General features: G+C 33.3%; 1 protein-coding gene across 3 annotated transcripts; it reads left to right on the forward strand.

The window, feature by feature from the left end:
- Nucleotides 1-391: 391 nt before the first annotated feature.
- On the forward strand, nt 392-2,315 carry LOC111198428 (transcription factor MYB34-like). 3 transcript variants are annotated; one of them, XM_048769778.1, is made up of 4 exons: nt 395-499; nt 637-833; nt 933-1,062; nt 1,214-2,315. In XM_048769778.1, the coding sequence occupies exons 2-4, from the start codon at nt 701-703 to the stop codon at nt 1,830-1,832; spliced, it is 882 nt and encodes a 293-aa protein (XP_048625735.1). In that variant the 5' UTR covers nt 395-499; nt 637-700; the 3' UTR covers nt 1,833-2,315. The 3 variants fall into 3 exon arrangements, with proteins under 3 accessions (XP_048625733.1, XP_048625735.1, XP_048625734.1); XM_048769777.1 differs by having other exon boundaries at nt 398-516; nt 1,214-2,314; XM_048769776.1 differs by having other exon boundaries at nt 392-833; nt 1,214-2,314.
- The last annotated feature ends 10,130 nt before the right edge of the window (nt 2,316-12,445 follow it).

Below are 12,445 nucleotides of genomic sequence, written 5' to 3' on the forward strand. Positions count from 1 at the left end.
TTTGAACATTGTTGCACACCTTTATTGACCATTATATCTCCAAGAAATCAATTAATTTTTTACCCAAATCTCAATGATCCTTTTCTCTGAAGAAACAAAATAATACGGACAGGAAAATCAGAACAGTATCATCAGTATGCAACTCTGTGTAACTAGTGACTACGATGTCTGACAGATGCTCGACCCATCCAATTTTATATTAAACATTGCACTACACTCCAATGACTCAGTGGACTCTGTAAAGAAAATAAAAACGTGTAATTTTCAACCATTCCTCTTGAAATATAATTTTTAATTTCCTTTTACGTCAACTAAGTCTTAATCATATGCTGTACGTCTCTTTAGCTCTCTCTCTCTCTTTTAGTTCTACTATATAAGAGCATCTCTACATACTATAATCTGTGCCAGAGTGAGTAAAAGTAATACGGTTGTTCTTGTTTTAGAAATCCGATATATAATGATAACAGGTTCACGTGTTCCTCGTCAAAAAAGTGTCTCAGTGAGTACAATTTTCAGGTGTCTTTTGGTTTTGATCAGACGATCTATTAAATTCTCCTAATCAACCTCTTCAATTTCTTTTCTTCTTAATTTTACTAAAGAAAACAGTGTGTTAAAGAGTACTTCTTCCTTTGATAGGATCTAGCTGGGGTTTCACTTAGTTTTCATACTAATAATAAATAAATAAAATCAAGAATCAGAGATGGTGAGAACACCATGTTGCAAAGAAGAAGGAATAAAGAAAGGAGCCTGGACTCCTGAAGAAGATCAAAAGCTTATTGCTTATATTCAACGACATGGTGAAGGTGGATGGCGTACTCTCCCGGAAAAAGCTGGTAATTATTAGAAAAATTCTATATAATTAATTATCATATGTTTGTCTCTTAATTACATATGTACATATATGTTACAATGTGTGTACAAAATGTATATAGGATTGAAGAGATGTGGGAAGAGTTGTAGACTTAGATGGGCTAATTATCTAAGACCCGATATCAAGAGAGGAGAGTTTACTACTGAAGAAGACGACACTATTATCAAACTTCATGCTCTTAAGGGTAACAAGTATGAATATTTCCTTTGTTTATTACTTTATATGTACTAGTTAATTAGTAATTTAGAACTATATATTATACTAATATATATATATATATATATAAGTATTTAATCTGTTTATGGAGTATAATATTTCTTATGGTGTTGAATATAATTGAAGGTGGGCCGCAATAGCAACTTATTTGGCTGGACGAACTGACAACGAGATTAAAAATTATTGGAACACAAATCTTAAAAAGCGTTTAAAGCAAAAAGGTATCGATCCAACCACTCACAAACCGATCAATTCAACCGATCAAACCGGTATCGGACCAAAAAACCTTAAGCGCAGTTCTTCCGGTTCAGCACGGGTTCTTAACCGCGTCGCAAGCAAATACGCGGTCGACTTAAATCGGGATCTTGTAACCGGAATCATCATAGGAAACTCCACAATCATCACACAAAACTCCGAGGTTGAGAACTCGACCACCATACTGCTCAACAAAATGTCGACATCTTCGGGTTTCTCCGACAACTGTTCTTTCTCTGATGGTTTCCCCGAGTTCTTTAGCAACCAAGAGATCTCCGACATGTCTATGAGTGACGATCATGTTGGCCTTATGGAAGAGTTAAAGGGTATGTTAAGCTACGACAATGCCGTCCCCGGAGAGATTAAGGGTTCGCCGGAGGCTAATATAGCTGATGAAATGGAGTTTCTTGATTCTTGGAACGTAGAAGACGATCTGGACTTGGAGAAGTTTGTGAGTTCGTTGGATTCCAGCATTGGTGTCTTTGTTTGATCCTGAGTCGAGAGGAAAATCAATTACACGTTGGTTTTCTCTTTGATCGTGTGAACTATGATGGACTGGTGTATCGCCAAGTGGCGGGAATAATGAGCTGTAGTAACAAGTTAATAATGAAATAAATATTTGGGGGCAATTCTCTCCGTGCAGTCTATTTTAATTTTTTGTCACAAAAATAGTTCTTAACAAAAAAGACCAAAATAACAATTTTTTATTTTAAAATTTTAATATTTATTTTATATTTTTTAAATTTTGAAACTCTATTCCCAAAAACTCCATCCATTAACTTTAAAACATAAGTCTAGATGTTAACTCTAGATTAAACCTAAGTATACAGTTTTACCCTTTAATAAAACTTATTTTTATCATTTTCTTTACTGAGAACTAATTTTGTGAAAATAAACTAATTATTTTTCGTAATTAATCTAAAGTCGTTTACAATTCTTATTATTTTTAAGAAAATAAAAATAAAAATTTGAAATAATATACATGACTTTTTATTATTTATGACATAAGATGAGATATAAAAAAATTATCAGATCCTTTAGGACATTTCCAACCTATAACACCATTTTAGAGTAATTTTAGCACCAAATTTTTTTCTTCTCCAACTAAAGCACCAAAATTCACACCAAACTGTATTTTTATTTAATATTATTAAACAAAAATAATAATTATTACTTAATATATATAATAATAACAAAATTTGTTATGAAAATATATTGAACAAAAATATATCACACATAAGTATTATTTTTTAATAAATATTTACAATTTTAAAATATAACAATATGAAAATAATAAATTAAAATAAATTGATTTATTATATGTAATTATTGATTTTATATATTTATTTTGTTACTAATAATGATTAAACTAATATTTTGTTAATAAAAGTAAATAAATAGTGTTTAATATTGTGAATAATAGTGAATGAACAGTGTTTAGCGTTGTAAACAATAACACATTAAATATGGTATGATACTATAGTATTATATTAAAATGATATGACTTTTGCAATTGGGTTGTAGAGATTTTAGTGTAAAAATTATACTAAAATGGCGTTATGCAGTTGAGTTGGAAACTTCACAAAATATTTCTTTATTTATCGTAAATTTTTAAAAGTACTTTTACAAATTTCATCTAACGTTGTTTATAATTAACTTAATAGAAAAAATATTTTGGTCGCATAGGGTTGACGTTGCCAGCAAAACTGGAGTTTTCTCTCTTCTTCTGCTATATTCCCCCTTAACGATTTTACACAGAGGAAGTGAAGAGAGAAAACTCAGGCTGGTGCTTTCCGACGAAATTCCGTCCATGGTTGAATTCCCTTCCAGCGTCACACCTTCGGTGGTCGGCTGCCTTTGGCTCTGGTTGCTCGCATTCTCTTTGACGGAGCTTCCGGCTCTTGGCTCCGGCGATGCATCTGACACTCCGATGATTGCTGGCTTTTGACTTTGACAACAGCCGCTTGTTCATTGGTGGCGTTGTTGGCTTATCTGGATTTCATCTGAACTATGTTAGATCTAAGCTTCATTGATATTCATTGTTTCGATTGACTTCCAATCTTGACATGTGATTGTTTCTTCCTCCCCTCCGCAAGGGCTGTGACATCTTCAAGCTTATTTTCATCTCCAAAGGTGTCTAGGGTTTTTTTCCAGGTGAATCGATGTTTGAAGGTTGGTTTATGTTCAATTGAAGCTTGGTTGAGGCGAAGATTATCTGGCTCTTTTATTTTCTAAAGTCGTCCGACGGTTTCTTTTCATGTGACATCCTGTTCCGGTGTGTTCCGGTGGATTATCGGTAAGCTGCTCCGGCGACGTCTTTCATGCCGTGAAGTATGGTGGCGTTTCATTCTTTGGGCACATGTCTCCATCGCTAACAGTGTAACGCGTGGGGTTTTCGAATTGATTCACCTCTTTCTCTTGGGCTTCTTTTGTTTGGGCTTTTAGATCTGTTTTTGGAGCTTTGTTGGGCTTCGTGTTTACTTTTGGTTGGATATGGTTGTATTTTGCTCGCTTCTAGCCTTTCGGCTTTTATAATTCAAGATGAGAAAAAAAAAGGGTTGACAGTGCCCGCACGAGGATGGGATATTCGAACTCCCTCGAACATTTAATAAGAAATTTGTTTGTTTCAGATAAGCCAAATAAATTAAATATATTTAGTTGATATGAAATTAAGTATCTTTCACTAAATGATTATTAGAAAAAACAACTTTCTCAACTAACTAATTAAGTACCCATATAATACTGTAAATAAAAAGGTGCCTTCCGAATTCAATAATATTAAATACTTGTTATAAATACATTCCGGCTGGTCAGCTTAAAGTTACACGACGTAACGTTTCTCAAACAGTACCATATCTTATAGAATCTACGTGTAGGCCAATGTAGATGTGCATGTCACAGATATTGAAGTTTTCTATATGAACAGCTTAAGTTTTAATATTATAATAGACGCGGAATAAACATTATATATATAAATTATCTTATGTATTATATGTTTTTACATATTATAAAATAATAAATATATATTGAATAATTAAAAATCAGTAACTATTACATATATAATTAAATTGGTGCGAACGTATAAATCAATTTTATTAATCCAAATAATTTTTTTAAAATTTTGATAGGATGTAATTAAATTTAAATAATATTAACACACATAGTATATTTTTAATATTAATGTCTATTAAATGATGCTTTCTATTCATATGTTTTTTTGATCATGTGTATCTGTAATAGCAAAAACTTTAAATTACTGATAACAAAATTTTCATTATGAGATTAATAATTTTAGTAATTTATAATTTATCAATGTTAGTTCGAAACTTTTATCAAAATAAATTATTCAAAGTAAATTTTGAAATTAAAATATTTATTTATTCAATATGGTTTATAGTTTAATTTAGAATGATATATATACATATATATTTTAAAAGGATTAATTAAATTAGACTTTTATTTATATGATTTTGTAATCATTTCTATTTTGTCATAACAAAAATTTTAAACCATGGATCGCAAAATTTGAATGTGAGACTTTTAACAGTTTTAGTAATTTATAGCCGTTTTTTAAAATTCAAAATATAACATATACAGAAAAATCTAAATTTTTATAATATGGTTATTGTGATTTTTTTAAATTATTTTAATAGTTTAAAATTAAACAAATTTGATAGAAGATACATTATTTTTTTATCAGATCTTTATTATTCAAAATCATTAATTGTCATATATACTTTAGCCACATTAGGCAATTCCGTAATCTTTATTTAAGAAAATAATAAATAAATTAATAATGAATTTATGGTTAGTTTAATAAAAAATTTATTATATAATTAGATAGACCAACTATTTCTTTAATAATTCTAAGAATCATCATGATGACACGTGGCTACAAAAAAAAAAGTTGTAATGTTTTACAAATAACATAGGGGATATAAATCTAAATGATTATCGAATGCTGTGTTACGCAGAAGCTCGTATGAATGAGTGTATAGTGCCCTAGTAAATTACGTATATGTAAAAAAATCTACAAAAAAGATCACACATTCACGTGAATCTGCCCCAAAAAGCATTGGGAGTAGACGACCACGTTATCTTTGTCATATACGAATATTATATATACTGAAAGGGGGATTCACGTTTCCAGGAATATAGCAATGTAGCAAAAGAATCACAATAAAATTGCAGCATTTCATTATTGATCTGAATAAGACAGATAACATTACAGAACATTTGTGTTTTCAATGTATTTATACTACCAATAATTAATTAACTTTAAGAACTTAATGCTCCTAGTGTGCCATGACAGATATCTCGATCTTGGATTTATGTATATCAATCAGTGATCTATGAATAATAATTTGAAGTGTTACATTTTTCACAGACGTGAATTTACATTTTACGATTCGTCAACAGAATTATGAAAAAACTTAAGTGATATATAAAGATCTGAACCAATCTATTTACCATAAACTCATCTAACTAAACATATATAGAAGCCAAATTCGATATTCTGATTCATTAATTTGACCTGAAAAATAGTATGATCATCCCACTAACTGATAATCCAAAGAAAAATGAATTGCATAAATAGTTAAAAAATATTATTTCAGATAGAATATGATGGATTATGTCCAGAGTAATGCTTATACTATTTTCTCGAGGTAAAGTATTGAAAAAATAGTCATTTTAGAATTCATATAAAAATACTTAAGTAATGTATAGAATATTTAACCGAATCCATATAACACCAATTAATTTTAGGTTAGAACCATCTAATTTAACAAACCAACCAACCACACAATACCTAATTTAACAAAATCACCCAACTGCACAATTACAAAGCGAACAATCTATAGCAATATTTGATCACTGCTGCAAATCGCATTTACAAACCGCAATTGCCAACAACAAATAAACGAATAGAAGTATAGAACCATAATTGTTAAACTCCCAACACATAATATATCCAGTTTGGATGTATATATCATCCTCAGAACAAAAAGAAGAAAACATAATTTTTTTTTAAAAAAAATGGTTAGTCGCCTCAATAATCTCTCTTATTTTTAACAGGGGTAAAGTCCATAACTTTTTTCTATAATCTAAATTTTCCAAAAAAACTTATATTTTCAGGATTAGGTTATATTATTCTCAAGTCGTGAATATTTCATTCTTAGATGAGCTGTTCTTTTCTTCATTCTTGTAATCTATTCTGCTTTTCATATTTTTTTCTTATGCATGAATCTTTGTCGTATTCTCTTTTTACTGCCATTGTCACGATTTATCTAGGGCCGCGCCTGATTTTTTTGGGCTTAAAAGCAAAAAAAAAGAATTTGATCTTTTAGTATAATATTTGATAAAACTAGTACGTAGGAAGAGTCAAATCTATCAACAAATTGAATAAAAGACTAGTCCAAAGCCAACTTACCCAACCAATATTTTTTCCAAATTGGCCTCTAAAGTATATTTAACAAAATTGGCCTAGAAACACATGCTTGATGGACTTGTACTCCGCCCCTGGTTTTATCCTATTCCATAAAATAATTACTAAAATTAAAAATGAATCTTACTTTTTAGAGTCAATTAGCTAAAAACCTACAAAAAAATTAGAAATTAGATAAATACACATGATGTGTCTATCAACAAAAATACTATAGTGTGGGATTTACGGTATATTGAGCTAATTATGGAAAAAATTGTGCATATGGAATGTAATTTCACTATTTTAAGTATAATCAACAAAATATCGTTTTCACTGCAAAACACGCTGTTTTAAGACTGATTAATTATGGTTTTATATAAATCTTTTTTTTTGTCACAAGGTTTTATATAAATCTAAAAAGTTAAAAATGGTTTGTTAGAACAATCTAAAAGTAATCTCATAACATACTATTTATTCTTTTGATAGAGCCAAAACGTACCACCATTGGTATCTCAATTATTTTGATTTTCGATCTGATTTTAGATATTATGCTTTCAAGCCACTCCACTTGCTTAGGTGTGAAATCCTCCTCTTTTTGAATAGTAAATAAACATGAAGCATATTTAATTTTATAACCACACAAAGTAGTGGTTAGGATTGATATCTTGTGAATTTACATGTTTTAAACTTCTTATTCTTGCATGGTTTGGTCATTTAGAGCATCATTTAGGCACATTTAGGTTGCATATCATTGCATTTGTACATATCAGGTGTTGGAGAGCACCATGGATGAGTTAGAGGATCATTGGAGGGATTTTGAGTCCAAAGAATGAAGATGAGTCGTCTAAGTATCCTAGCGGCCAGGCGTAGCGGCTTCATGAGGTCGCTACGAGTTCAGGACTTCAAGCGCCTTCTACAGCGGCCAGGCGTAGCGGCTTCATGAGGTCGCTACGAGTTCAAGAATGCAAAATAAAATTGTCTAAGTATCCTAGCGGCCAGGCGTAGCGGCTTCATGAGGTCGCTACGAGTTCAGGACTTCAAGCGCCTTCTACAGCGGCCAGGCGTAGCGGCTTCATGAGGTCGCTACGAGTTCAAGAATGCGAAATAAAATCGTCTAAGTATCCTAGCGGCCACACGTAGCGGGCATGACAAGTCGCTACATTTCGTAGTGACCTCTGGTAGCGACCTTTTATGGTCACTACGGAGAAAAATATCTGTTTTTATGGGTCAACCCAGGCTTGTTGGGTTAACCCAACTCGTTTTTAGTCTTCTATAACTACTTTTTAGACAAAATCTGAGAGGATATCTGATTTTTCTCTCAAGAACTTGCCTCCCTTTGTAAAAAAGCTTGAATCTTTATATCATAATCTAAGGAAGTTCTTCATATTATATCTTGTTTCTCTTTCTCATAAACATGATGAGGCTTGAATCCATCATGGGTTTGAGCTTTCTCATGGAGTTTAGAGAGTAGACACTCCTTGGATTCATGGGTTAGGGAGATTAGAGTAACTTAGTGAAGATCTATGGTGTTATTGTATTAGATCCTTGTATGAACTTGCTTGTTGAGTATTTTTAATGCTTGTTTAGTCTTGATCACTCTAAACCTGATTTCTAAACACTTCTCATCAGACATGATTAGATGAAGTGTTTGAATCATCTCAACTAAGCTCTAGTGAGATTAGCCAAGGACACTTGATGTTAAAATTGCTAGATAGTTATTAAACTTGAACTTAAAGATTGCTTGATTGAATTAAGCCAAAGACATTTGATGTTTAATGATTTCTAAGCAAATGGACATTTACCTAGACATAGGACTTGTCTAAAATTGTGTTTAGACTTAAGAGATTACTCTGATTGAAAGCTTGTCACCTAGATTGGATCTTAGTTACTTGAAGTCAATTCCCAATACCCATGGATTCTCCTTAGTATTTGATTGAATTCTTGCACTTATTTCTTGATTGGATTTGAGATCACCTTGTTTATATTTCTAGGATATTAGTTTGTTACAAATCATCTATCTTCTTGTTTGCTTAGATTAGGAAGGTTTGTGTATTCTTGGTGTTATAAGTCTCTAGTTCTCTGTGGATTCGATCCTAAAATGCTACAATGACATACCATTCGATTGTGGTATTGTTGGCACATTAGGTTAATTGGTGTGTGCTTAAACGCGTAATCAATTTGGCGCCGTTGCCGGGGAACTAAGTAGATTTGTCATTAGGATTTCAAACTTTCTTGAGACTAAGTTTTATTTTCATATGTTTTATTTTGCTTTGTTTGGTTACTAATTCCCTTTCAAGTGATTGCTCTTTTGCAAGATACATCCACAAGAGAGGAAGATCATGTCTCTTGACTTGGAATCAATGCTCAAGGCTATTTTAGAGAGTCAAGAAAGGGTGATATCTAGAAGCTCCACATCTTGTGAAAGAGCTTATGAACCAACCACCTCATTGGAGTATCAACCACACGGAGACTTTGGTCAAGGACACCAATATAGATATGGTGAGAGACACCAACCTTGGGATTTAGAGTATGAAGAAGAAGAAGATAACTTCCCCCAAGACTCAAATGAAGAAGACATCACCAACATGCTTGAGAAGTTGTTGGAGAATCAAGAAAGGGGAAGGATTGAGATGGAAAGGCAACTTGATTCTCTTTCTAACAAGATAGATGCTAATGGCAAAGCTCTTAGCTCAAGGTTGGATAGAGTTGTAGCACATGTGAAGTCTTTCAACAACAACATCTCTCACGTGATCGAAGACCAAGAAGAAAGCGCCACTCCTCTTCACAACGCCAACACTTATGAAGCACATACCACATACATGGAATGTGATTTTGAAGAGGATGCTCAGCTTGAGGATGATTTTCAACATGAAGCTGAAGAGCTTATATACGAGTCTAAATCACTCTCTGAATGCATGGTAGATGAGAATCTTATTATAAGATCTGAAGAACAAACCAAGACTATGACATTCATGAGTCATTATGCAAACATCGATGAAGAAGAAGTAGGCTTTGTTGAGAACACTCTTGAAGATCTGGGTGATGAGAATTTGGTTGTTGAATGCGTTGAGGAGACAAAAGAGAGCTTGGTTTTTATAAACGAGCTCTTGAGTGAAGAAGAAACGCGTGTGATCCCTGTAGCCAAGGAAGAAGCAAAGGGTGAAGAGTCTGTGGAGAATCAAATGAATTACATCAAAGAATCCTCCGAAGAGGTACAAGAAGAAGAGTCTCCAGTAGAAAAGCCCTTTCAGAATCACTTTGGTATTCTCTCCACCAAAGAACTTAAACGTGATGATCCAAGGAAGATACCATTTGAGGAAATCAGGATGAACGAATTCAGGGGATGGTTCTACGACGAGTATGATCCTGGTGATCATGGTTGTCTCGATAAGGCCTTCTGTGGGCCACCTCTTGCCTGAAAAGGCTCTGCAGTCAAGCTTAAAGACTTAAAACAAGCGCACTTGGGAGGCAGTCCACTGTTATCTTTCAAAGGTCAATCAAAATCGCTAGAGGTCAAAAGACGATGCTTTCTCTGTCTACCCTCCTCTGAACCAGCCAATAACTCCAAGTAAGTGTCAATCAACCTTGTACATATTTAGTTTTCATGTTTATCTTAGATCTCTTCTTTGAGCTTACTCTCACACAAGGGACTGTGTGAAGTAAGTTTGGGGGAGAGTCTACTATCTCACATTGTGTTTTGTTTTGTTTACTTGTCATGAGTCTCATGCATTGCATTGCATAGAAAATTTCAAAAAAAAAAAAAAAAAAAAAAAAAAAAATTAAAAAAAGAGTTGTGTGTTTTGAATTATGCATATGGAGCCATGATTGAAATTGCCATGAAAAGAACATATCTACAAGCATCTCTTGAGCCTTGAAAACTCTTTTTGAAACATGTTGCTCATATGATATTGACATTGTTCTTGAAACCAATTACAAACTGAACTTGGGCATAATGAATTTAATCTCTCTTGCATATGGGCACTTGCATACTTGATCATGGATTTCATACACATTTGGGTTATCTTATTCCATGTATTATCCTTTGATTAACCCAAATGGCACTCCCCTACCCTTGAACCCTTGCCATTCTTTGAAACCAATATTGATTTGTTGAGTGAGGTCTCTTATTGATAGCTTGTTATGTGCAAAATCTTGAGAGTATTGGGAGCGACATATGTTTGTTCTCATCTATTGCTAGCATAAGATCCTCATTTGAACTAGCATCTAGGATGGTGAGTGAGTTTGTGTGTTTTTAAGTTGTTATATCTTGGGTTTGAGAGAAGAAAAAAAAAAAAAAAAAAAGATCAAAGAGTGTCAATAAGAAAAGAAAACCAATAGGAACCAAGAAAATAAAAGAAGAAAAACTCTTAAGTGTGTCAATTAGAATTCCCCAAAGTAAAAAAAAATGAATGAAAGATCATAATGGGGAAAGAAAAAGAGTGTCAAGTTCTTAGTTGGTTGATCATGTAAATAAAAAAAAAAAAAAGAGAGTTCACTTGGTGAGAAATGTGAGTGAAGTGTATATACTTGGGTTTTGAAATATAAAAGATGGGTAGAATTTGTAATCACTTAGGAAGAAGAGTAGAATGATGTGAATGAGCTATGTATGCATGAATTGCTCCTAGTCTTAGATAAATTTTGCATAATGATCATGCTCCTTGTTCTTGAGTGATTACCACCATTAAAAAGATTGTATTTGAACCTTTCTTTTCATTCATAAAAGACCATTAATCTACTTAGCCAAGTGATTGAGATCATGTGCCCATTTGTGAGAATCCACCATGTGTGTGTGTGTGAATGAATGTGAGAATTGGTTGAAGTTACTTGTTGATTGATGAGCATTGCACTTTGTATAAAGAAATAAAAAGAGTTTGATAGGCATTGAGAAGCTAGACTGATAAAAGAATGACCAATGATTGTTTGCTATGATCATTTGGAATGTTGTAGAAGAGCTAGGATGTGTGTCTTTTGGTTATGAGCTCCTTTTTTTTGTTTTTTTTCAAACTTCTTCCTTCTTAGGACTTGAAAGTTTACTTGAGGACAAGTAAAGGACTAGTGTGGGGGAGTTGATATCTTGTGAATTTACATGTTTTAAACTTCTTATTCTTGCATGGTTTGGTCATTTAGAGCATCATTTAGGCACATTTAGGTTGCATATCATTGCATTTGTACATATCAGGTGTTGGAGAGCACCATGGATGAGTTAGAGGATCATTGGAGGGATTTTGAGTCCAAAGAATGAAGATGAGTCGTCTAAGTATCCTAGCGGCCAGGCGTAGCGGCTTCATGAGGTCGCTACGAGTTCAGGACTTCAAGCGCCTTCTACAGCGGCCAGGCGTAGCGGCTTCATGAGGTCGCTACGAGTTCAAGAATGCAAAATAAAATTGTCTAAGTATCCTAGCGGCCAGGCGTAGCGGCTTCATGAGGTCGCTACGAGTTCAGGACTTCAAGCGCCTTCTACAGCGGCCAGGCGTAGCGGCTTCATGAGGTCGCTACGAGTTCAAGAATGCGAAATAAAATCGTCTAAGTATCCTAGCGGCCACACGTAGCGGGCATGACAAGTCGCTACATTTCGTAGTGACCTCTGGTAGCGACCTTTTATGGTCACTACGGAGAAAAATATCTGTTTTTATGGGTCAACCCAGGCTTGTTGGGTTAACCCAACTCGTTTTTAGTCT

Source organism: Brassica napus, chromosome C9 (genome assembly GCF_020379485.1).
Source record: "Brassica napus cultivar Da-Ae chromosome C9, Da-Ae, whole genome shotgun sequence".
NCBI classification, from domain to species: Eukaryota; Viridiplantae; Streptophyta; class Magnoliopsida; order Brassicales; family Brassicaceae; genus Brassica; species Brassica napus.